Source organism: Aulonocara stuartgranti, assembly GCF_965226115.1.
Source record: "Aulonocara stuartgranti genome assembly, chromosome: 13".
Taxonomy (NCBI): domain Eukaryota; kingdom Metazoa; phylum Chordata; class Actinopteri; order Cichliformes; family Cichlidae; genus Aulonocara; species Aulonocara stuartgranti.
Genome location: NC_138949.1, coordinates 31,130,257 through 31,157,986, shown reverse-complemented (window position 1 = coordinate 31,157,986; position 27,730 = coordinate 31,130,257). Strand labels below are relative to the sequence as shown.

At 41.5% G+C, this 27,730-nt stretch overlaps 2 protein-coding genes across 5 annotated transcripts in view; one reads left to right on the top strand and one right to left on the bottom strand.

The window, feature by feature from the left end:
- nrg3a (neuregulin 3a) overlaps positions 1-27,730 on the bottom strand; it is a 360,904-nt gene that overhangs the window by 264,981 nt on the left and 68,193 nt on the right. The gene's annotated exons all lie outside the window — the stretch shown is intronic.
- LOC309720499 (uncharacterized protein) lies at positions 15,056-18,249 on the top strand. Of its 3 annotated transcripts, XM_082557500.1 has the most exons (3): positions 15,056-17,027; positions 17,096-17,157; positions 17,785-18,249. In XM_082557500.1, exon 1 carries the CDS (start codon positions 15,062-15,064, stop codon positions 16,865-16,867), a length of 1,806 nt encoding a protein of 601 aa, XP_082413626.1. In that variant the 5' UTR covers positions 15,056-15,061; the 3' UTR covers positions 16,868-17,027; positions 17,096-17,157; positions 17,785-18,249. The 3 variants fall into 3 exon arrangements, with proteins under 3 accessions (XP_082413626.1, XP_082413627.1, XP_082413625.1); XM_082557501.1 differs by lacking the exon at positions 17,096-17,157; XM_082557499.1 differs by lacking the exon at positions 17,785-18,249 and having other exon boundaries at positions 17,096-17,233.

Sequence of the window (27,730 nt, the reverse complement as noted above, 5' to 3'; positions counted from 1 at the left end):
TATATATATATATATATATATATACATATATATATATATATATATCAGTTCTAAAAGTGGACAGTTGTAACATGGAGATCGTGGGGATCGTGGCTTTTAGAACCAGGCTCAGGCGGGAATTCAAAGTCGAGGTCAAAATTATTTATAAGGCAAATTTAAAACAACAACTGTTGACCAAGGTGCTGTACATTTAAGATAATCAAAAGAGATTAAAAAAAAACATAGGAAGACATGATAAAAACTAAGAAAAAGAAGCATAAAATGAGAAGATTTGAGTAAGAAATAAGAAAAATAAAAGTAGTACAAACTCATTCTGATTTAACCTCCTAAAACCCCAATTCTTTCATGGCATGTATTTTTTTATTTCTCTTTGCTATTTGGGCTGATCGGGACCTGATGAATGTAAAAACAAAGAATTATCTTTTTACCTGATTTTGCTCATTCGTTTTAATTTTTGATAGAACAGAGGCAGTATAATGTCCTCATAAGTGGATATCAGGCCCCTGTAGAGCAAAATTTAGTATTGTGGTCTAGACAACCCAAAATATGATGTCCTCATATGTGGACGCCAGGTCCTGGGAGGTTAAAAGCCAAGGAATAAAGTGGGTTGTCAGACGGGTTTTGAAAGTGTCTAATGTTGGGGAGGTCTTGATATAAATGGGCAGTTTGTTCCACAATTTAGGAGCAGTCACAGCAAAGGCCCCGTCTCCTCTGTGCTTTAATCTGGACCAATTGATCTGCAGACCTCAGTGATCTTGCAGGAGTGTACCAATTTAAAAGATCAGAAAGGTATGAGAGTGCTAACCTGTGCAATGCCTTAAGAACGAGTAATAAAATCTTAAAATCAGTTCGAAAACTAACTGGCAGCCAGTGTATGGATGCTAGTATGGGAGATATGTATTCTTGCCTGCGTGTGCCAGTTAGTAACCGTGCTGCAGCGTTTTGGACCAGCTGCAGTCGGCTAACTGATGACAGAATGACACCTGAGTAAAGACTATTACAAAAGTCGAGGTGAGATGAAATGAAGGCATGGATAGCTCTCTCAAAGTCTCTGAAACGGAGGAATGGCTTCACTTTTGAAGGTAACCGAAGATGAAAGAAACCAGTCTTCCTGATTCAAGGAAATAAAGACGTGTTAGCTTCACTTTTTCACCATAGTTTGACCTTTGGCATATGATCTGGGGCGATCGTGGCTCAAGAGTTGGGAGTTTGCCTTGTAATTGGAAGGTTGCCGGTTCGAGCCCCGGCTTGGACAGTCTCAGTCATTGTTTCCTTGGGCAAGACACTTCACCCGTTGCCTACTGGTGGTGGTCAGAGGGCCCGGTGGCGCCAGTGTCTGGCAGCCTCGCCTCTGTCAGTGCGCCCCAGGGTGGCTGTGGCTACAATGTAGCTTACCATCACCAGTGTGTGTGAATGTGTGTGTGTGAATGGGTGGATGACTGGATGTGTAAAGCGCTTTGGGGTCCTTAGGGACTAGAAAAGCGCTATACAAATACAGGCCATTTACCATAATCTTTTTTATTTAATGTCATCAATTTTTCATCTAATACTACATTTCATTGTTTGTGTGATTGTGTTTGCATGTTTAAAAATACATATAAACATGCAAACACACACACACACACACACACACACACACACACACATATATATATATATATATGCTATATTTTCAAAGTGGTCGCATGTAACAATAAATGCCTCTTGCTGCATCTGTGACACCGATACCCTAAGTGCATCCATTACTGATTTGTTGTGTTTTGCATGTATAAGCATGGCAGCAGCAGCCAGTGAACCATAGGCAAATACAAACAAGCATGTCTCTACACAGTCCTCATACAAGACCATGTCACGACATGGGGGGATGATACCATTGAGTCCATATATGATGCAAACAAACTGAACATACAAAATAATGCACCAAACAAACACATACAGACAAAGCACACGTCCACATACACACAGACCCAGCTTGGTTTATTTGGCTGCTCATCCTAGTTGAGAGGCCCTTTGATCACACATCAAACAGATAACAACCTGGGAGACAACACACATGCATGAATTCACACACATATGCAGAGGAACACTCTCACGCACAGCAGAGTGTGAGGATTTGTGTGGAGTACAGGTCGTTCCTGAGAACGAGTGAGAAGAGGGGTAAGAGCAGACGAGTGTCACAGAAAGAGATGGAAGAACAGATGGATTCAAAATGTGAGGAGGGAAAGAAAGAGAGACAGAGCGATAGAAAGAAAAACTTCCAGGAGTGAAGAATGAGTCTTCTAGCTGCACACAATGTTAGCTTTGGTTATTTCTCTTATTTGGGTTTGTATTTTACTCTTTTAAGACAGAAAACAATGTGGATTTGCACTGCGGAGAATACGTGCCTAAGCAATGTACCTGCAGTAACAAACAAAACATAAAAGGAAACTTACAAGGGCTTCCAGCTGGGATCATTGCTTTGAGATTTGGCACTTTGGTTTCATTTGTGTTTTCATTGATGAAAACAGGAAGTGCAATATTGCCAACAGGTGAGTATGTTGAAAGGTTGAAGGGGTGCTTACTTATTTAGTTGAAATGTGTTATATATCAGAACAGACTGAGCTGATTTTTCCGAGCTACATTTTGAGTTATGACTTTTGGTTTATTGTGTTTTCTAAACATATTTAAAAACAGAAATTCACAGAGAAAGACTTTTCAGTTTCAGAGTGGACAGTAAATTGAGGTAAACAAAAACACTGGATAATTGGGTTTATTGAAATTTCTAATCTGCTCAAGAAGTACGAGGAGCACATATTTCTTAACCGTCCTGTTATGTTGCGGGTCAGATTGACCCAGAGCAGAAGAGATGTCACAGAAAACGAAAAAAATCTAAATTATAAAAGAAAATTGTAAAATAATCAGTGCAGTGCTGGCGCAGATCTGTTAAACTAATTATGACTGATTGTGTCATCAATGATGACAAAATGACACAACACAGACACACAGTGATACAGCTGATCAATCACAAGCAATCGCCTGTAGACAAAAAAATAAATAAATTCAAGACTGCACTATGAGAGTGGTCAGGATAGATCTACATATCTCAACATTTGAGTTGGATATTAGCATTGGTTCATTTGCTGTGGGCATCTGTCATATGCAGTAAATTTAAATGGCATACCAGCAGGAATGGGAATCGCGACCTGGTTCTTGTAGAGAACCGGTTCTCAGTAGTCTGCATGCCTGGGTATCAGTTCCACTTGCACTTGCGCTATAATCAGCTTATTTGAGTTGTGCTGGATTAGCTGAATAGTGCCACAGTCTACAACGTGAATTACTTTTATTTTTATACACAAAAGGACGAGAGCATGATGGTAAATTTCAAACTGCATTCAGCAGAGAAACAGCTGAATTATGCTGCCACGGACAGCATGCTAATGCTAGGCTAGCCAAGAACCCAGAGTGAGCTGAGTGAATCCTGCAGCCAGACCCTGAACATCAACAGATAATAAACCGATGAGCAGTCAGGCAACCTCCATTTCTATCTATTCACGTTTCTAAAGTAGCATCACTGTGGCGCTCACTTTAAACTCAAATCCTCCAACCCCCATCCTTCAAAGGCGCACAGCTAAGATTTCATTTATGCCAGTGTCCACATCATATGTGAAATGTCTGCTGACTGCATACTACTACTAAAGTTACAGAAATATAGATACAAAAAGTGAATACACATCGTATTGATGAAGATGGAAGACATGTTTATTCCATCCTAGTATTCTTAGGAAGGCTGTTTTCCATCTAGTAGCACCAAACTCCTGCTGTATTCCTGCCAAGTTCTCCCCCACACAGATTTGAGTAGAGGAACTTGCTGTAACTACAACATGCTCATATTCAAAGGATTTTATTCATATCTGATTTGCATAAGCAAACACTTTTCTGAATATCAACAAACAACCATGGACAAAGACATACTGTACATGCACATGCACATTATGAATACAGATTTATGCACACATACACTCACGCAAATAGGCATGAATGCACCCACACATTATGCACACAGACACACACAAACACTCCAGAAACAGCTCTCTAATACCAAAGCATCTGAGTCTTTAATGAGCAGGATAATGTAGGCGTCTGTTTTGAAATTCTGCTTCTCGTCAGTATCTCCAATTCCTCACCTCCCTCTCTACCTCCCTTTCTCCTTCTAAATCCCTTTCTTCTACCTCCCCACTCTCCTCCTCTTCCTCCTCTTCTGTCTAGCAGTAGCAATTCAGTTTAATTGGTTTCTGAGTCACCTAATTCCTCTGAGGGACAGAGATAGTGTATGTGAAGAAGAAGAGCGATGGAGAAAGAAAGGAAGAGATGGCATATTTAAACATTTAAAGACTCAAATGCGCACACTAGATACCATCTCCTGTAATGGAAAACATCCTCTTTTAGCTTGACTTTATTCAGGGCATCTCTGACAAATGCACCGAAAATTTGGGGATAAATGCCACCTTCTCTTGCAGCAGATGGATCCCCCCATTGGTTTAAAAGTAAAAAAGATATTTGCACTTTTCCAGGAAAAATGAGCATCATGACCTTACTCCACAAAACGTTCTTCTTCCCTTTTTTAGACCAAACTGAAAGTGCCTTAGATAGTCTTCTCAAAGGAAACTGCAGGAGCAACATTTATGTGGTTGTAAATTACATTATATAGTACCAGCACAGTAGCTAATTAGCCAGTCACACCCTGCTTATGTCACTGATTGGCTTGTCTGCCCTGTGCTCAACTCAGGGTGGAAGGCTTATTACAGCTGACAATTTGGATAAAGCTCGGCGAGCTGCTGAATCTTTTTGTCACCTGTGCTGCCTATTGCACTGTAAAAATTACATTTTATTGACATGAAATAACTGTTTTTTCGTGGCATTTTGGGAAATATGCTTATTGCCTTTTGAGAGCTAGACGAGTAGATCAATACTATGGAAATGACTCTCCATTAAGTATAAAGCTAAAGGTTAGTAGCTTAGCATAGCATTGAATTTAAAAGAGAACTCTGGAAAAAGGCTGGGGTAGCAAATTACCAGATAGGTCAAAGGGAATTTGTGTATTTATACTGACCAATGGGACATTGCATACAAAAACACCTTAAATGAGGTCTTGATATACACCAAAGGTCCACAAGTAAAGAATACAAAATGCCCTCTATATTGAAGTTTGGGAAAATAATATATTAGGAGCAACATGCACTGTTTACGTGCTAATAATGATAATATGATAAAGCTAAACCAGCAGAAATCTGGGATCTTTGGTGACGTTTGTTTGATTTAGAGACTAAAAGTTAGAGCTGGAATAATCCAGTGCACACACACACACACACACCCACACACATATACAAACATGCACGCACGCACGCACACACAAAAGCCAGGAATGGATAAAAGAGCTTCCACAGAAGTAAAGTAGGTGATGAGCTGTCTGATGAAAGATGTCCTAATGTAAAAAGGCAGGTACACATGGAAGATTAAGTAAAATGCTCGATAAAGACTGAGCAATGCTCTCAACTCTCCTTGACTTTTTCAGCCTCTCCTGCTTTCTCATTCAGGCTTTGAAGTTGAGGTCCTCTGTTTATTCAGCAGTGACCAGAAAGAATTGATTCGGTGTTTGTGCCAGCAGGCCTTGAATGTGTTTGTGCAGGGTATCTTCTTTTAAAAATCTTTTAGTGTGTTGTCTGTCAATATGTAACAACATACTTTAGGTTTTGTTTTGGAGGGTAAAAAGTCAGAAAGTCCCTGTCACTCTGTAGCATGCATGGATACCAGCCAGTGTAAATTTATTCAAGAGAAGAGAAATGTTCAACTTTCAGATAATTAAGGAAATAAATTGCATCTCCAATTTCCATAGTGATTCCAATTAAGCTCAGGCAGTTCAAAGTGTGCACTGCAGCCTCAATAAAATAAGAAGAAAAGAAATCCTTTCTTCTTTCCTGTCTTTTCTTTGAAATGTGACATAAACAGCTCCATTGACTTTTGCCCTTTAAATATTAATGAGATGCTCTTTCCTTCTTCGTTTGCCATTTCTTCACTGCACATCTGCTCTCTCTTACTTTCATAATATATATATATATATATATATATATATATATATATATATATATATATATATATATATATATATATATATATATTATTTTTTTTTTTTTTTTTTTTTTTTAACTCTGTTCATTTTTAGTTACCTGTGGTATTTCTGCCAATGATGCTTAGTCTCTTGACCCTTTACTTTTACATAGGTTAGTTGTTAGCTACATATTTTTTCATAAAGTGTTTATCACAACTGTCTGGCACAAATCACAGCTTCAGCTTTAAAACTTTGCTTTTCAGAGGACATGAAGGCGTGAAGAGTGCCGGCAGACTTGCTGTGTTTTGCTGAGTCAGCCTGATTATGTGTTTGTTGTATGTGCGTGTGTTTACGCTCATGTTGGTGTGTCTGCTGGCACCTGTTTAGGAGCCAAGTGTGCATAAGAGTGCGGCTTTGAATAAAAAATTAACTGTGCACACTTGCATGCCTCAGTGTGTGTTCGACACGCTCATTAATTAAACATTTTCTCTCTGATCGACCAGACACTCACCTCGAGAACCAATTAAGTAGCTGTTGAGTGAAAATTTAGAAAATTTCTTTTTCAACGCTGCAAATAACAGAGTCAAGCATCTCAATTTTTCATCTCAAAGTGTTGCATCAACAGACTTCTGTCCATTGAAATATTAAGCTAGTTATGTCATCAGTACTCTCTCTAATTTCGCTCTCTCTGTTTTAACTGCGCTTTATTTGATGTTTTGTTTGATTTTCATAAAGTTTTTATGTCTTCTTATGTGTCTCTTGGGGACAGCCAATATATTGTTGGCAGCCAGAGTGACTCAGTCTGTTGGTGTTTCAAGCACAATCACAGAGCTATTTTTATAGACACATCTTTTTTTCTTTACCTCTGTCTGCTCTGTTCTCATATGGATCGTCTCATTCAGTGTTCTTTAGCTAAACTTGCAGTATTATCCTGAAAGAAAAGAAGATCCTTGGCATATATAAAACTCGCACTGCTGAAATTATTAACTACCTGCAAAGATTTTCATTTGGACCACATGCTTTTCTTCATGCTGATTACCTTCACACAATGACCTGCTTAAGCAGCCGCAGGTGTGCTGTCAAATGACCTCATCAACAAAGAATGATGGATCAGTACCATCTGGCCTGACTGATCATTACACACATCTTTCACTAAATGACTATATAAAAGCCATTAAAATTATGTTGTACTACTCCCCTCATACAGAATGTTTGGGTATCGGCATATACCACGAGCTCAAAGTTATACTGGAATATGAAAAAGATATTATGTATTTTATTCTAGAACTGTGCTGCTGTTGAAAAGGTGGGATTGTGTTTACTATCTGTTTCAATAACAGGCATGAGTTTAATGGTGTTAATCATCTTGGATTTTTCTCTGTTTCTCTGACACTTTTCTTCTTTTTTTGGGTTAAAAGAGTAATGAGATGGACTGGGCAAAAAAAATCTGTTCAAAACTTTAGAGTGCTCGAGTAAATTGGATTTAAAAAATCTCTATTTACACAGAAATGACTGACAATAAATTTAAAACATGGTTCAACAGTGTAGTTACAGTTTTAACACTGTAGTGTTAACTTCTGTAGTCATGATGTAGTTTTTTGGTGCAGCTAGAATTTGACGCCAACAGCTGGCCTCTGTACTCTAAGTAACTCTCCATATGTTTCATTGTTAAATGGTCCAACTTTACAGGAGAAATAAACATCTTTACAGCCTACAAACATGGTTTTAGTCTCTAAAGCCATTTTCCCACTTTAATGCAACTATGCAGGTGGCATTGTATAACTCACCCATTTAAACTGTATTAAGGCCTAAAGTTATGCACATTAAGAGTGCGGCTGCTATGTGTGACAAGTGGGTATCAAAGTAGCCAGATATGGTGTTTAGCTATCTGCTAGGCTTTACCTAGTTGGCTGACTTCACTGAACACTTCATCCATGTCATTTATGGTTTTAATCGATGGGTTACAGTGCTTTATCATTTATCATTACACTTGAGTTCTTGTGATTGATTTATTTTACTTCACTGAGAAAAATGGGCTTTTGGGGGTGACACAGAATGACTGTTTGCTCAGTCGACCCTGCATTTGATTATACATGTAAATTTTGATACATATGACTCTTTCATACATCCTCAGAAAGAGTGGAGGGCAAAGAGAGAGAGTGGAAAAAAAAGAGTAAGAAAAAGAACTGCACCTACACCTGTCAGGTGACAGAACAGATGGCCAAATCTAAATACAGCACCACAGGTACCGAAGACAGTGGGCTGACACTATGTGTGTGTGTGTTCCCACGCATGTGCACTTTCATGCTTCTGTGTAAATGTGCACTCAGATGAGGTTAGGAGTGAGCTCAGAGGTGGAGCATTGCCAGCAACCCAGCGGCAGACAGCTGGCCGAACATTCAAGTCCTGAGGTCTAGCCCCTGTGGGTCTGCGCATATGTCCACGTATTGTTAGCAGCAGACCTTATTGTATGTAAAACACTTTGAACCCACGGGGCTGCAAATGCAAATATCCTGTTCTACACAAAGGTCTTAAATCATCTTTTTAATATCTGTGTGTGTGTGTGTGTGTGTGTGTGTGTGTGTGTGTGTGTGTGTGTGTGTGTGTGTGTATGTATATGTAACCCATGTGAAATACAGGGCTGCAAAATCCCTTTTTGTAATCTAAGGCTATAGCCTGTTATTGTCACAAGGGGGCGCTGTGATGCAGTCTTGTGTTCTGACGACCTTGCGTCTAGTGCGCAGGAAGTATTACCTCTCTCTTCCTGTGAGATCTTCCCTCTGATGGCGGTCAAGTACGTGTCGGAGCGCATGGAAAAAGTATCTTGGTATGCAATACTGCAACCCGGTTAATGAGACCAGATTGTTTTACGTATAAATGGTACTCTTTTATTAGGCCCCGAACTCTGACCACAAAGGGAATAACGTCTGTCAAGTTATTTGTGTCTGAAAATCCCGGTGAGTCACGTGCTTTCGTTAGCTACCTGTTAAGTTAGATAATGTATTTCACTAGCCGATTCAGCTCAGAAACCTTTGAACAAAAACCAATCGGGAGCTATGAGAATCTGGCGTGTTGTTTCACTTCTCCTGTTGTTCTTTACAGTGTGTTATAAGTGTTGAATGCTTTGAGCTAAACGATGCCGATGCTAGATGCGATGCTAGCTGCTAATAGCTGTTAGCCACCCCACCCCGCTGAAGCCATATTCCGATCGGGGAGGTATTCAAGTAGAAGCAATAGCTCTGTTTATATTAGAATGGTTATGTCTTAATAGATATGAGCATATTTCAAGTTTAATAGTATTTGCACTGAATTAAGTTACATTTGCTTGTAAGCCTTAAGGATGAATGTCGCTTTCATTGCTATGACTGTTTACATTACAGTTTAAGCTGCTGATGTTCTTTGTTGTGATGTAATTTTGATAAAATTGTTGATACTGGTACAAACAAGTTACTGTAACTCTTGTAACTTGGTAAAGCTAAAGGGAATGCCATTTGTGATTAATACATTTGGAAAAGAAGTTAATGAGCTCATGTTAAGAACACAAAGTGGGAAAAGAAATTGATTGTTCTGCACTGTTTGTGTAGATTGGTTTTTTTTTTGAACTACTAGAAGAATTCTGGAGAACCACTGACGGCGAGAACAGCCCAAATGAGATCCTGGATGATCATGAAATGGTGTGGCCAGCCATGCGATCGGATTGTGGGATTTGCCTGAGAAACTGATTCAAGCAACCCTGGATTACAGATAAGCCCTATGCACTACTTTTCCTACCCGGATAATAGGGTTTGCACACTGACAATTCCCCTACAGTACACCTGTTTGGGTTTTCAACGACTTTAAAGGACAATTCAGACTGGACAATTCAAACTTCACAACAGGAACACTTTAATCTGTTTCATTCATTCCAAAGAGCTCTGATACTGTTCAGTATAAATCTTCCATTTAAATGTCTTTATTTTGTTTTGTTTTACATGTATTCACCTTTAAAATGCACTATTAGTGTGTAATTTGGGTTATTGTGTTGTATATGTATATAAATGGTACTGAGGCAATAAAGGTCCCAGTTATTCACTTCCAAGCCAACTCCTTTTGTGAGTCTCCAAAACAAAACCTCCTCCTGAACCTAGAAAGATGTCTAGGGTCTCTATTTGAAGTGAGAGTGTACTGGTCCTGAGTAGAGGCGCTACACAAAACGTGGCGAGCCAGCCAGGAGGTTTAATTCCTTTTATTTTGGAAGTTGAGCAACTGGTGCTTTCATGCCTTTTGGGTCAAATCATTACAATTGTCCATGACATTCTGGGTTGGAGCAATAAGACAACATGGATGTAATCCAAAGTGAAGGTGTCAAAGTACCTAACTCTGTCCTAGTAGGAGGGTTAACAGGCGATGAGGTTGACAATGAGGTTATTGATTACTTAGGGCAGTTTGGTTCTATTGGAAGAGTAATCAAAGTAACTAGCACAGAGGCACAGTTTAAAAACACAGCCATTGTGGAGTTCCAATCAGGTGAACCAGTCCAGTTCCTTAAGGATAGCTTGCCTTGCAAAAGACAAAGCCGTAACCCAAGTGTTGTCCATCATATCCAGCTTCTGTCTGCGCTGTATGCTGCAGACAGGGGTTCATGTTTAACCCATTCTTACCTAACTGAACTGAAAGGGCTTGCTAAACTGAGTGGTGCAGATTTTGAGAAGGTTTTACTAGATGAGCTGGCCAGAATGAAGAAGTCCACTGAGAGTGATCCCGCAGTTGGGCCAAATGTAACAGTGCCTAATCAGAATCTGCAGCTCACTAGTGACACAGACCAAGATGAACCAGCCATCATAGAGCATCAAAGTCCTCTTAAACTGGGCAGTGATTTAACCCACTTGCCTGAGCATGACTCTCACTCATCCTCTCCAAGTGTAGAAGTGACTCCCTCGCACAGAAAAACCACTATCTACTTACCACCTGAACAGCTCACTACACCTGAAGTACAGAGAGTAGTAGTTGAGCATGTCATTAAGAACAATGAAATGCCTTCTCAAGGTCATGCAAAGCTCAGGCCCTTCTCAGGGAAAACCCCTTGCTCTACTTTCGAAGCTGATTATGATACGTGGCGCAACAATGTTGAATTCCACCTCATAGATTGTACCATATCTGACAAACATATGGTAAGGAAAATAGTTGAGAGCCTTCTTCCACCAGCTGCTAACATTGTAAAGCACCTTGGTCATAACGCTTCTCCCCATGACTATCTCAGCCTTCTTGACTCAGCGTATGGTACTGTTGATGATGGGGATGAGCTTTTTGCCAAATTCCTGAGCACAAACCAGAACTCAGGTGAAAAGCCTTCTGCCTATTTACAGCGGTTGCAGATAACCCTGAGTAAAGTCATTAAAAGAGGTGGCGTCACTACAAATGATTCAGATCGCCAACTGCTTAAACAGTTTTGTAGAGGTTGCTGGAATAACAGCTTGATCACAACCTTGCAGCTTGAGCAGAAGAAGGACAAGCCACCTTCATTTCCAGAGTTGCTCCTCATGCTACGTACTGAGGAGGACCGGCAAGCGCAAAGTCCAGCCGAATGAAACAGCACTTAGGCATTTCTAAACCTAAGGCACATTTGAACTCCCTTGAAGTAGGAGAGTATGTCACTGATGATACAGACGTATCAGCTGTTAATGATAGGCTAGTGCCTTTTGATGCACATAAGTTAGAAAGGAAACTTGCAAAGCTACAAGCCCAAGTGGCTTCACTGAAAGCATCAGCTATTGACAGTTCAAGCCAGAACTCTGACAAGCCAAATAAGAAAACCAAACCTAAGTTCAAGATTCTTCCTAAAGAGAAATCTGACCCAAGTGAGACTAAGCCCACTAAGAAGCCACGCCCATGGTACTGCTTCAGGTGCGGCGAGGATGGTCATATTGCTCCCTCTTGCAGCAATGAACCAAACCCTGAACTAGTTGAAATGAAACGTAAGGAGTTCAACCAAAAACTACAAGTCTGGGAGGAACAGAATATGTCAGCTTTAAACTAAAATCAGTTTCTGGGGAGGGACTACCAGGAACTGAAAGTAATCATGAACGTCCCAAACCGGATCCTCAGAGCAAAGCATCTTCTCTCTCTCGTGCAGCACGACCCCAGATTAGGTTACCCAAGGGACTTGTAGGACAGAAATGTACAGCAAATGTTACCGTGTCGGGAGTCAATTGCAGTTGTCTCCTTGACACTGGGTCTCAAGTGACCACAGTGTCCGCTTCATTTTACAACACCAATCTTTCAGAACATCCCATTCAGCCTATCAGTGGCCTGGATGTTGAGGCTGCTAGTGGCCAAAATGTTCCTTACTTGGGATACATACCCATCAGCCTTAAGTTTCCAAAAAGCTTTATTGAAACTGAGCCTGAGGTTTCTAGCCTTGCTTTAGTAGTACCTGACTTACGCTCTAACTGTGACTTGCCTGTGCTGATTGGGACAAATGCACTTGATGTTCTGTACGACGAATATTGTCAAGGTAAAGATCCCAATGATTTGTCGTCGGTCTATGGCTACAGGCAGATCCTCCGTACACTCAAGGTCAGGAGAGAGATAAACCTAGCCGGAAACGATGGCTTTGTAACTCTTAAGGGCAAGGTGCAACACGTAGTACCAGCTCAAGGGAGGGTCCTCCTTGAAGGCTGTGTCAGATCCAGCAGTGCTGGTGAATGTGCCATTGTTGAACAGCCAACGACATCCACCTTACCAGGGGGAATTTTTGTGGAGTGCTGTCTTGTCACTTTGCCCAAGAAGCATCCTCATAGGTTACCTATATGGGTGAGAAATGAAACTGAGCATGACGTAACACTGCCTTCTAGATGTGTCATTGCAGAGCTCCATAGTCCTGCAAAGATATATGACGAATCACCCATTTCAACCAAAAATGATGACACTGTGAAATGTTGTAATGTTACTGCACAGCCAGTTGATGAACCTGCTCACCCAGATTTGACATTTGACTTTGGCAATTCTCCCCTCCCGCAGGAGTGGAAAGAGAGGGTTACCCAGCGTCTAAGTGCCTATGCTGATGTTTTTGCCCAGCATGATTTGGATCTTGGACATGTATCTAAAGTCACACATCACATAAACTTAAAGGACGAAGCACCCTTTAAGCAAAAGTCCAGGCCAATCCACCCAAATGATTATGAAGCTGTGAGGAAGCACTTGCAAGCACTCCTTGATGCAGGAGTAATCCGTGAATCAGAGTCCCCTTATGCTTCACCGATTGTGGTGGTTAAAAAGAAGAATGGAGAGGTCCGTCTTTGTATTGATTATCGTAAGCTCAATGCGTTAACAATACGAGATGCGTACGCACTTCCAAACCTTGAAGAGGCTTTCTCAGCCCTTGCTGGATCCAAATGGTTTTCAGTAATGGATCTCAAGTCTGGTTATTACCAGATTGAGATGGAGGAATGTGATAAGCCCAAGACAGCTTTTGTGTGCCCCTTGGGATTTTACGAGTTTAACCGTATGCCCCAGGGGATCACCAACGCTCCCAGCACCTTCCAGCGCTTAATGGAACGGTGTATGGGCAGCCTCAATCTGAAAGAAGTTCTGGTGTTCATAGATGACATCATCGTGTTCTCCAGCACTTTGGAGGAACATGAAACCAGGCTTCTACGTGTCCTTCAGCAACTGAGAGAATATGGGTTGAAACTTTCTCCCAAAAAATGCTCCTTCTTCCAAAGTTCTGTGCGATACCTAGGACACATCGTGTCTACCAAAGGTGTAGAGACCGATCCTGAGAAGGTCAGAGCTCTCAAAACCTGGCCAAGACCCCAGACGCTCAGTGACCTCAAGTCTTTCCTAGGTTTTGCAGGGTACTATCGACGGTTTGTGAAGGACTATTCAAAAATTGTCAAACCCCTGAATGATCTTACCAAAGGCTACCCACCATACAGGAAGGGCAGAAAGGTGACACCCGGTCCTAGCGGATACTTGAACCCTAAAGAGCCTCTTTCCAGCCGTTGGACACCTGCTTGTCAGGAAGCTTTTGAGGTAATCATAGAGAAACTGACATCAGCTCCAGTGCTTGGATATGCTAACCCAAAATTACCATACGTCCTCCATACTGATGCGAGCACCTCTGGGTTAGGGGCAGCCTTGTATCAAGAACAGGATGGTGAAGTGAGGGTTATTGCCTACGCAAGTAGAGGACTTTCACCCAGTGAAAAGCGGTATCCAGCTCATAAACTGGAATTTCTTGCATTAAAGTGGTCCATTGTAGAGAAGTTCCAAGATTATCTCTACGGGAACACATTCACGGTTTTAACGGACAACAACCCATTGACCTATGTTTTGAAGTCAGCCAAGCTCGATGCTGCCAGCTACCGCTGGTTGGCCGCTCTCTCCACCTTCGACTTTAATATTAAGTATCGTGCTGGTAAGAGCAATCAAGATGCAGATGGCCTCTCTAGGCGGCCACATGATACTGTGGATGATGACTATGCTTCTCTTGAAGAAAAAGAGCGAATGAAACAATTCGCTTCCCATCATCTCTCTTCATCTCCCAACAGACAAGATGTGACAGCTGACACATTCAGTGTCTTGTGCCACCGTCATCTCTTAGGTGAATCTGACAATAGCCTACCTTCTATCACTTTGGTAGAGTCCCTTGCTCTACATACCGATGCGGTGCCAGACGTCTACGCAGATGATGGAACATTAGGTTGTTCTGTCATACCTACCTATAGTGAGGTAGAACTCCAACAGCATCAGAGGTCTGACCCAATTATTGGGTATGTGGTCAACATGTTAGAAAATGGAGGTGAAGCAAATTCCAATCCTAACTCTGCATCCTTAGAGCTTAAACTAATGCTCAAAGAGTGGAAACGTTTGGAACTGAAAAATGGTCTCCTCTACAGAACCCGCAAATCAGGTGAAAATGTCACCTTTCAGCTTGTCGTCCCTGAGTCTTTAAGGTCCACCATTCTCACTTGCCTTCATGATGACATGGGGCATATGGGTTTGGAAAGAACCCTCGACTTGGTTAGGTCAAGATTTTATTGGCCTAAAATGGCAACTGATGTAGAGAGAAAGATTAAGTCTTGCGGACGTTGTGTTAGAAGAAAGACTCTTCCTGAAAGAGCAGCACCTCTTGTGAGTATCCAAACAACCCGTCCCATGGAACTGGTATGCATGGACTATTTATCCTTGGAGCCTGACAGTCACAACACCAAAGACATTCTGGTCATAACTGATCATTTCACCAAATACGCTGTTGCTATGCCAACAAAAGACCAAAAGGCTACAACAGTTGCGAAGTGTCTTTGGGAGCAGTTTCTGGTGCATTATGGTTTTCCTGAGCGCCTGCTTAGTGATCAGGGCAGGGATTTTGAGTCACAACTCATTAAAGAGCTCTGTGCCCTAGCTGGTATCACGAAGGTGCGCACCAGTCCTTATCATCCACGGGGAAACCCAGTTGAACGGTTCAACCGAACTCTTCTTGGCATGTTAGGAACTCTACGAGACAAAGAGAAAACTCATTGGCGCGATTATGTGAAACCACTAACTCATGCCTATAATTGCACCAAGAACGAGACCACTGGGTTTAGCCCATACGAGTTAATGTTTGGTCGCCAGCCGAGGCTTCCCGTGGATATTGCATTCTGCCTGCCAGTTAAAGATGGCTCTCCTACATCTCACTCTCAGTATGTGAGAGCTCTGAAGGCTCGCCTTCAAGAGAGCTATCAGATCGCTGCCAAAAACTCTCAGAAGGTTGCTGAACGGAATAAACGCCGTTTTGACAAAACTGTCAGGGAGTCAACTTTGGAGAAAGGTGATCAAGTGCTAGTGCGGAACCTGCGACTTCGGAATAAACACAAACTTGCAGATAAGTGGGAGTCAACCATGTACAGAGTGGTGGAAAAGATGGTAGACCTACCTGTGTATGTTGTACAGCCTATGAATGGAGATGGTCCTATTCGAACTCTTCACAGGGATCTCTTACTCCCTTGTGGTGACTTATCTGAAGCTGAGGAAGTTGACCAGGTCAAGCCAAAGAGTTGCAGGCCAAGAACGAGGCGCAGTCAGCCTCTGTTACTGGAGGAGCAATCAGAATCTGAAGACGACTCACCTGTCTATCCTAGGCAGTCTTCTGTCATTCCTGGAAAGTTGGTTCAGGTGTTTGAAATCCCGAAGAGACGACAGCAAACAGGAAAAACAGTACCGGAGGGTAGTTGTATACCAGCTATGCCAGCAGACTGTGTAAACCCTCAGCCTCAGGATGGGCCTTGCAGAGGCAGCTCCCCTTTGCTGCCTGCAGAGCCTGTAGGGGTACCTCCTGAAGTAGCTGAAGGAGAGGAGCCAGATGTTGTGGCTGAGCAACACCCTACTGAAGACGATGTAACTTTACCAACTATGACTAATCAAAAATCAGCTGTGGCCGAAGACAGCATTGATGTACCGTCCATTGATGTAGAGGCTCCTATAGCTACGGAAACCATTGATCTGAACCCACAAACCCCTGAGGTAGCTCTGGAGCATAAGGAAACTGTTGACAGTGGAGAAAAAAATGACCATGTTCGTAAGTCAGAAAGGACACGTCGACCACCAAGGCGCTTCCATTATCCTGAGTTGGGAAATCCCTTAATTTCCTTTGCGCAGAGCCTCATAGAGAGCTTTAACCAAGCACTTTATACAATAGGTGACTATGAGAGTTCATCTGTAGACCACAGCGTGACGCATGAAGGGGCTCATGCTGGGTCAAAGGGGGAGGGTGTAACCCATGTGAAATACAGGGCTGCAAAATCCCTTTTTGTAATCTAAGGCTATAGCCTGTTATTGTCACAAGGGGGCGCTGTGATGCAGTCTTGTGTTCTGACGACCTTGCGTCTAGTGCGCAGGAAGTATTACCTCTCTCTTCCTGTGAGATCTTCCCTCTGATGGCGGTCAAGTACGTGTCGGAGCGCATGGAAAAAGTATCTTGGTATGCAATACTGCAACCCGGTTAATGAGACCAGATTGTTTTACGTATAAATGGTACTCTTTTATTAGGCCCCGAACTCTGACCACAAAGGGAATAACGTCTGTCAAGTTATTTGTGTCTGAAAATCCCGGTGAGTCACGTGCTTTCGTTAGCTACCTGTTAAGTTAGATAATGTATTTCACTAGCCGATTCAGCTCAGAAACCTTTGAACAAAAACCAATCGGGAGCTATGAGAATCTGGCGTGTTGTTTCACTTCTCCTGTTGTTCTTTACAGTGTGTTATAAGTGTTGAATGCTTTGAGCTAAACGATGCCGATGCTAGATGCGATGCTAGCTGCTAATAGCTGTTAGCCACCCCACCCCGCTGAAGCCATATTCCGATCGGGGAGGTATTCAAGTAGAAGCAATAGCTCTGTTTATATTAGAATGGTTATGTCTTAATAGATATGAGCATATTTCAAGTTTAATAGTATTTGCACTGAATTAAGTTACATTTGCTTGTAAGCCTTAAGGATGAATGTCGCTTTCATTGCTATGACTGTTTACATTACAGTTTAAGCTGCTGATGTTCTTTGTTGTGATGTAATTTTGATAAAATTGTTGATACTGGTACAAACAAGTTACTGTAACTCTTGTAACTTGGTAAAGCTAAAGGGAATGCCATTTGTGATTAATACATTTGGAAAAGAAGTTAATGAGCTCATGTTAAGAACACAAAGTGGGAAAAGAAATTGATTGTTCTGCACTGTTTGTGTAGATTGGTTTTTTTTGAACTACTAGAAGAATTCTGGAGAACCACTGACGGCGAGAACAGCCCAAATGAGATCCTGGATGATCGTGAAATGGTGTGGCCAGCCATGCGATCGGATTGTGGGATTTGCCTGAGAAACTGATTCAAGCAACCCTGGATTACAGATAAGCCCTATGCACTACTTTTCCTACCCGGATAATAGGGTTTGCACACTGACAATTCCCCTACAGTACACCTGTTTGGGTTTTCAACGACTTTAAAGGACAATTCAGACTGGACAATTCAAACTTCACAACAGGAACACTTTAATCTGTTTCATTCATTCCAAAGAGCTCTGATACTGTTCAGTATAAATCTTCCATTTAAATGTCTTTATTTTGTTTTGTTTTACATGTATTCACCTTTAAAATGCACTATTAGTGTGTAATTTGGGTTATTGTGTTGTATATGTATATAAATGGTACTGAGGCAATAAAGGTCCTTCTCTTTAAACTGGTAATGGGGAGTAGTTGTCCTATGCCTACACATTATTAAAATCAATAGATTGTTATTTAAAACATTTTGTACATTGCATCAACAATCAAAATGACAACAGCGAAAAATTGGAAAAATAAAATAAACATAAAATGATGCCACTGGTAGGTCTATGAGCGGTGCTTCTCAATAATAGATTATTATTACTTTGTCATCCCCATAAAAAAATGCTATATAAAAATCTTCACATAAATTAGTCAATGCAGTTTGGTTTTGTCCATCGTGAATTCCCAGCCTAACAGAGCAGTCGATGTACTGCGTTAGATATATATTTGAAATTTATATTTACTATTGTGCCTCCCTACCCAGGGACTGCAGATGGAAATGAACTGCTAAATTAAGTACAAAGCACTTCTTTTTCCTGTTTTGTGCATCATCACTGACAAATAAATAAATAAACTAAACTAAAAATAAATTCTCTACTGTTTGTTATTGCACGAGGAATCATTATAATATTTTTTTTATGAAAGAAAAAAAAACGTTTGTCTTCATTCTTCAAGAGCATCTCACACGTTCACGACTCAGCCTGCACCGGCAGGTACGGGTCACGTGATTCTGCATTAGAATAGAATAGATCTTTATTAATCACATGGGGAGGTCCCTGCAGGGAAATTATCACAGCACCAGTTCACATTAAAACAATTAATTAATTGATAAATTAAAAAAATACCCAAACTCCTACAAATAATTAAGACCAATATACAACACACAGTAGATTGCTCTGTAAGTTTATGCTGTTTGACATTAGCCTTTACTTTCAACACAGTTTCGACAAGTTTGGTGTAAAAGAGTATCAGTGTTATGCTACGGAGAACCATGGATTTCCAGTTCTGAAGTTAAAATCTCACAGTTTCATATAAACCCCTCTTTAAGGAAGTATCCACATAAGGAAAGACGATAGGTTTGTGCACGACCACCAAGAAGCCTGTGCTTGTAAACGTAAAAGTCACAGTTTCTTGAGTAGATTGTGAAGTCATTCTTTTAAGGTCTCAACAAATAGAGAGGTTAAACTCAAAAAGTCCATTACAGAGAAATAATCACAGCGAAGGATGGCAGTCCTTTAAAGCTGAGTTTGATATGATGCCATACAATCACTACACAAGTCGCAGCTAAGAATGATTGCCAACTGTAGCATACACCATAGCAGACTTTGTTTTGGCCCCGTCCTCATTTACCCCCCACAAACCATTCATCCATTCTCTTCTATTTAACCTTGTCAGGGTTGCTGGAACCTATCCCAGCTGTCTTAGTGCGAGAGGCAGAGTCAGCCCGGACAGGTCTGTCACAGGGCTAACACTGACACAGACACAGACAACCATTCACACCTATGGGCAAATTAGAGTTTCCAACTAACCTTTCCCTACTAACTGCATGTCTTTGGACTGTGGGAGGAAACCGGAGTACCCAGAGAGAACCCATGCAAACATGGGGAGAACATGCAAACTCCACACAGAAAGACCCTTACCTGGTGGTAAATGGCCTGTATTTATATAGCGCTTTACTAGTCCCTAAGGACCCCAAAGCGCTTTACACATCCAGTCATCCACCCATTCACACGCACTGGTGATGGCAGCTACATTGTAGCCACAGCCACCCTGGGGCGCACTGACAGAGGTGAGGCTGCTGGACACTGGCGCCACCGGGTCCTCTGACCACCACCAGTAGGCAACGGGTGAAGTGTCTTGCCCAAGGACACAACGACTGAGACTGTCCAAGCCGGGGCTCGAACCGGCAACCTTCCGATTACAAGGCGAACTCCCAACTCTTGAGCCACGATCGCCCTGGTGGTTGAAATGAACTCACACCCTCTCTTCTTGGCTCTTGGCGAAGGCGGTCGCACTTTTCTCCTCTCCTCCTTACCCTTATATTCCCTGCTTAGCCTCTTGTGTCCTTGTCTTGTCTCGTGTGTATTACTTTCCCTCGAACAGTCTCTCACTGTCGTTCTCTAAAACCTAAAAGAGAATTATGGATTTGATCAACTGGTCTCTGAATGCTATTGACACCCTTTTCTCAACGAGAAGTCTGAGCTCGGGAGAGCCCGAGTGCCCTGGAGGGACTTTCCCTGCCGGATACAAGATGGACGGGTGGCAGAACTGGAGGGTCACGTGCCTGGCGGGACTGTCGATCGAGGACGCTGAAGATATCTACCTATTCGGAACCATGATAACAGGGTTCTTGCTGATCGGAGCTGGCTTGGCCCTGACTTATCGGAGAAATAAGAGAGCAGAACCGGCTGTTCAAACCCCCCCAAGGCTGCCCGCTGGAATTGAAGCGATGGGACGAGGCGCGACCTCTCACAACGAACGCAGCATGGTTAACACCTTGGAGACGCTTACGGCTGCCGTGAAGACTCAAAATAACAACATTGAGCGTATGATGGGATACATCAAAGAGAGGCCTCTTCAATATGAGACCCTTGAGCGAAAGTTGGATCACATCGCAGAACGGCTCACTGCAGTTGTGGGGTCTCAGAATCAAAAGAATGACAACACCACGGAACAGAAGTTTGATACCATCATGGGGAGGCTCGCGGCTCTCCAACGGGAGATCGAGAGACCAGTGTCAGAGTGTTAAAGAATAGCTTGAAATTCTCCTGAGCTGCTCGCATAAAAGAAAAATCAACGACATCAACATGCGGACACCACGGCGCCAGCTGCAGGCTCAAGGCTGGAGCCGAACAAAAACTCCCTGATAACGACTGTGTGATGACTATTCTTCCCATCCCGTGCAAGGCCACCTGGGTTGGCTAGCAGACTGTTTACTTAGCCTGATAGGGTGAAGGACACTTTCTCAGCTGAACTATGGACACGCACACACATACACTTACACTGATAAGCATTCACACATCCCCCCTCCCCTTCCAATGCCTTCGATGCTTGTTGCTTCCTGGGAACACGAGGCGGGTCTGGGCCCGCGCTGGAGAGTCGGCGCAGTGGCAGGATGGCTGCTGTGTTGCCTGGGATTACTCCTTATCCTCTACCCATCCCTGTTGCTGGTCACATGCTCTATAATGTTGTACTGTGGACGTTTATGTGCTTTTCTGTGCAGAGGAGTTTTTTTGTTTTTTGTTCTCATGCTGTCCTCCTGTAGCCCAGCATGAGTAGGGGTCTCTTTTTTTCTTCTTGTACTTTTCCCATTGTAGTGTCCATTTCAGTGGTTTTTCTGTAATGCAACTGTTCTCTGACTTATATCCCCATGTGATGTCTGTGTTGTGTGTGTAAGGTCGGGGGGCGGGTTCATTCCACTGCAGGGCAACCTGCATGTGGCGAATAAACTTTGAACTTGAACTTGAACTTCTTGCCCCCCACAAACAAATCACTTATTATTGTTTTGTAACCAAACTCTGCTTTCAATCTCAAATCTCTTTCTTGTTTGACTTTCCATAATACACGCAGGCACAAACACACATAGATGGAGCTAACGACGAAAACAGGCAAGTGGTCAGTAGAAACCTTTTCTCTTCTTTTTAGCACAGTAGGGGTTATTTTGTTTACTCTCACTACCTTGACAACCTGCTAACATCACAATAGCGCCCAATTATCAGAATCAAGGCAACAGAATGCTAAAAAATAAGAAAAATAATAATAATGAAAACCAGAGAAATACTGACTTCCAGCAGGAGGGCAACTGACTTAATAACATTTTTTTTTCATCCACTATGTTTTTGGTTTAGTTTTTTGGTAAATTTGTGTGTGTGTGTACTTGTTTAAACATCTTTGTGAGGACAAAGCAGTGGCACGCCACTGTTTTTGTGGGGATCAAATGCCAGTCCTCGTGAATTTGAAGGCATTTTTGAGGCTTACAATGTGTGTTTCTTTCCTCGAGCCATTTTCTCTCAGAAAGAAAAAAAGATGTCGGTGCGACAAGCGAATATCCAGAGCTTATTTTCATTGTCACTTCTTATAACTGCTCCCATCCTCCTCCTGCTTTTCACCTCTGTCTCTCAGTCTTATATCTGTGGAAAGAAGTCTCTCAGCTTCTGCAGACAACAGCAGGTGGAACCCAAAGGAGTGCACAAGTTTCTGATAAATGAGTTCAAATATGAGCTGTTTACCCAGTTTTTGTGTATATACTTTATCCTTGCCGCCTGTGCATTCACTTCCCAGCAGTGTACATAGTTTGTTATTGCCCCTTTTTTTTATCTGAAATGCACTGTTCAGCTCAAGGGATTTTCTAAATTCTGGTGACAGGAAATATACGTAATCAGAAATGCTCTTGTACATTTCATCCCAGTCTCTAGTGACATGGAACTGACTTCTACAGTAATCCTAACTAACAGCATTTCTCTGCAGATATATGACAATATTTGAAGCATCTGTAACCTTTTTTAACAAAGGTAATGTCTGAGGCAGAGGTGCTTTAATAAGTTTAATTAAACTCTGTGAAAATCAGATAATTTTAGTGATAAAATGTTGAAATAAGTCTTTTTTCACCCAGAAGGTAATTGTTATTCCTGAGATAAGACCTGAGATAACACAACTAGAAAATCTATACCATTAGTCTTTTGTTGTCTGTAGGAAGTGCAGCATTATTCACTGTTTCAAGACTCGATTGTAATCAAATGGCATCTTCCCCAGTTGCATGGAGAAATGAGGGAGAGAAAAAGAGAGGGAGAAAGACAGCATTCCTGGAAGCCTCAGAAAGATGAGATGAAAGTATATAGCAGATGGGATGCACAAGAAAGGAGTGATAGTTGGACCAATTTGTCTTTATTTCCCTGCAGTGTCGGCAAATAGACCACTCTGAAAGACTTATGCTCTCTGCACTGTCATTATCTTCACTGAAAGCCAGGACAGAAGCTCTTAGTTTGGCTTGCTCACTATAGTACTTCTCTCTCTCCAGTTCCAGTTCTTATCCCTGTGGATGCATACGCAGATGCACAGATGGCCTTCTTTGACGGCACGTTTCAGGGACGGGAATGTCTTTGACATACAGTAGATAGACACGTTTACTCTTTAGCTGTTTGCTGGTACAACTAAACAGGGAATATAAAACTGTCAGAAAAGGTTCAGCTTGAGTTAGACATTGTGAGCCTTTAACAAGCCTGGCACAAAACTGTACAATCTGTTCAGACGAAAAAAAGAAAATGCCATGACGCAGCTTAAAATACTGCATGTATTTTTTAATGTAGTGGATCAAGTCACTCTGTTGCTTTATGTTGAAGATGCAATAGTTTCTACAAATTTTTCATATATATAAACAAAGAAAATCTCAGTTGACAAGACTGCAGTCAATCAAACATCACTCATAACTCTTATAGGAGATTACCTGTTCTAACTTTTCAAGCTACTGTATTGTATGTTTTCTACCACACACGATCATCCAGCCTCCCTCATAAGATCACATGCAACATATACTGCATCTCATCAACAAAAACACCCTCTGAAAGCATGCATTGTGTGCTCTATGCGCACAGTAATGAGATATTAATTATGTATATATGCATTTGTTTCATGTTTGGCTACGACAGAAAATGGAAAACACAATGTGTGGCACATGTGGGATCTTTGTCAAAGCAGTGAGATCATGAAATTTAACTACATCGACTGCTCATCACACAAAGCAATAACTAAGATAGATTTAGGATTTCATATACATTTTTGCTTATCCGTTTTCAGTGGTAATTACTATAGGACTGTATTGAACATTGTTATATAAATGTTACATATTATACCTCTAATGAACACATGTACCCATGCCAGTTTCTTTAAAACTGGGAATTGAGGCTGCCAGTTGTCAAACTGGACCGACAGATATCACTGCAGCTGCTGTGTCACACTGTGGCTGTTACACTTGTCTGTTTCTAATTCCTCCATGTTGTATTGACAAAGAAAATAGATTTGACTGCTTCATTAACCCATGATAGCTTGGAAACTGTTTCCCTAAAATCAAATTAAGTTTCACATCATTACAGGCTGTTTCCCTCAAACTATGACTGATAATATCGAAGTACAGTTTGTATGCTTTCAACATGCACGGGCATCTTAGTTGAGCCACTTTTGTCATTCAAATGATTTTTTTTGGTGGGGGGGGGAGTGTTATCTGTGCAGGTAAGTGTGCACACACAAGTGTTCATGCTGACATCTCTGTGCTTGTGTGTGTGCGCTCCTAAAGAGACACGCTGTCACCTTCCGGAGCCCAGGTGGCCAGGGTCACATGAGTGCCGTGTGCAGGCGAGCTAGTGTAGAGCATCCATCTGGTCTCTTCATCCACAGTGTGCATGTGCATGTGTTAAAAATGACCTTGCTTCCTTTTCTGGCCAGTTCTTAGAAGAGGTGGCAGTATAATAGTTATGGAAACAGTCTGCTCATATAGGGTCAAATCCTAGTAATTGTATATATAACAGAATATCTGAGCCTGGGGAATGTCATTTTGTAACATCCCAGATTTTAATTTTATCTAGGTTGCTGTGAGAAGCTATAATTATGCAAGAACAGACTGAACCCAGCCAAAACACTGTCAAGCTAACAGGCAGTTTGTCAGGCTTCTTCTGTTCCATCTGCCTTTCTGTTGACTTAAAGATTCATATCAGCTTTCTGAGAGATGTGGGGAGAAATTCAAAAGTTTTACATGCTACACAGTGTTAGAAAAAAATATTCATTTAATTATCTGCTGATTACATACAGTCTGAACGTTTATTTTCACTACATGAAGCTGGTAGAATTTGCTCATAGGTATTAAGTCATGCAGAATTGTAATGCAATGAACATTTAATAAAGGTTCTTTTCTTCTATACATGCCTAATATGAGGTTTAACCTGCACTTGTTTTCAACTTGTCAGATCACTTCACATGTTCTGACAACTAATTGTCTCACTGTTGTCAAATAAAAAAAAAATCTTGTGTCTTTTTAAAATCTTTCTTTACACCTTTAAAAAATACCTAAAACTTTGCCACTACTATCTCAATTGCTGCAGTTGATGTAGAGTTTTTCATTAGATATTGCCTCTAATCTTTTATGTAGAGTCCATGATATATTTTTCATATGTTTTCACTATGCAGGCAGAAAAGTGTCATTCATCATTTTTGTGCTGCGTTTCTTTCTTTTTTTTAATGGGAATCCACAAGCTAAATGCTAACTTGATGACCTCCATATCAACTTAAGTGTCTGTATCTGCAGTAGTTATGATATAGCAGAGCTATTGCTATATTTTACTATTAGCTATTAGCTGTTCAGCAACACCTGAAGCCTACTTTAAGATGTTTGTCATATAATAATAATAATAATAATGGATTGGATTTATATAGCGCTTTTCAAGGCACCCAAAGCGCTTTACAATACCACTATTCATTCACTCTCACATTCATACACTGGTGGAGGCAAGCTACATTGTAGCCACAGCTGCCCTGGGGCGCACTGACAGAGGCGAGGCTGCCGGACACTGGCGCCACCGGGCCCTCTGACCACCACCAGTAGGCAAACACGGGGTTAGTATCTTGCTCAAGGATATTTGGCATGCAGCCAGGAGGCAGCCTGGGATCGAACCACCGACCTCCTGATTAGTGGTTGATCTGCTCTGCCACCTAAGCTCCAGCCACCCATAAAGGGGAGTTTTTACACCAGGCGCTTATTTCTGATGCAACCCCAGAAGGGAATGTGTTTCCAGCTCAAGTCTAATCAGCAACCTTTTGCTTTCCAAGTGAATGTGTTAACCATTACACCATCATAATAAAGATACAAACGTAGCTCCTTAAACGCTGTCTGAAGAGCTTTTTTATGCCTCTTTAAATCCTATCTCTGCTGGTCTTTAGCGTTAAGTGCAGTCAATAAGGAATAGTGTAAGAACTTTGGCAAATCTTACTGTACATTTTTGCTGTACAGTTTCTTAACTTGAGGAAGGTATCAAACATTAGCGAAATACTTCAGTTTATTCGCTGATGGTCAGTGAATTTTTAAACACCAATGCTAGCATCAGTAGAAGATATGCAAATACTTTCTGTATGCAGCTGTATAGTTATACCAGGCCATGTCTTTCTTGGGTACTTGGCTGAAGACACTTAATTTGTGTAAACATTTAAAATAAGCATCTTTTGTGTTGAACATTACAGATCCTGAATGTTCTGTCTTGTATGTTGTGAATGGGAGACATGTTTCCACTGTTTCTAATGCTGGTTTTATGTCTCTTTCTCTAATTGCACGTTTCTCTGCAACTCCACTCCAGCTAATTATTGCAACTGCTTCTGGTGTGTTTCTGGCTGTATAGTCAAATGTCCCTGTAGCAGCACCACAGGAGAGGGAAACACGCATGCTCGTACAATGATGGCCTTCAGCACACATGAACACATCGTGTCTTCAGGCTTCAGTGTTGGGTGGTCTGTCTATTTCTCTGTCTGTCCCTGCAAAGCATTTTTTCAATTAAATTTGTAAGAATACATTAAAATATGTTCATAACTAGCTACATACTTTTAAATTTGGCTTGGTTGACTAATTTTGTACACTATGCTGTACAAAGTAAAATGTGTTTTTACATTTTTATTTCTGCCTCCTTGTTTTAGAAAAGTCTAAACAAGCCCAGTATGTGTGATTAAATGTAACATAGTCATGCTATTTAAACATTATGATTCACTGCAGAAAAGGCTTGACACAACCTAATGCAGTTTGTTTCATCATTGTTTCTTTTGCACAGAGAGAGCTCATGTTTTTCATGTGTCCTGTACTTAGAAGAAACCACAGGCTCTGAGCTTTCAGCTGCCTGCTTTGTGTTACAGTTTGTTATAATGTTTGATCTGATGCTGGAAACATGTAATGCCAGTCTTTCCCACGTCTCTGACGATGTCATGAAAACGAGAAAACCAGAAAGATGCTTATATACAGAGATGGTTGTGTGTACATGCAGATGCATCAGAAGTCTTACATGTCCCTAGCACACATTCTCAAGCCACAGCTGAAATGTCACGGAGAGCCACCCCGTTGGGGATGTTGTTGGCTGTACTTTTTCAGTCTCTTTGCTCCTGCCCATTTCAGCTCCATCCAAGCAGCCAAGTTACTGCTCTAGGGAAAGGGCAGAAGAGCCTGTTGTGAGTGTTGCTGCATTGTCTTTTCCATTCTTTAAAGACAAAAATACGGGTATTTTTCTCCCTTTTGTCTTTCCTTTTTGTCAGTTTCTCAGTGAACCAAAGTAAATTCTGATTTGTTCAACCAGAATTTGCTCATTGACATCGAAAACATTTAGCTTTCACTGGCAGTAAACAATGTTTTCATCCATGGATGGTTTGAGTCAGAAACAAGCATATAAACCACCATCCTTGCTGGCTGACTGACTAAATTTGTAATTCATTTCACAGAAACTGAAAGGGTGCTCAAGTGGTTTAAGCAGGAAGTAGCACACATAGACACTCTGCAACTTGCTCTCTCAGTTCTTTACTTTTGGTTACTGTTGCATTAAACATCAAGTGGAAGAGGCTGAAACCTCAGGCTC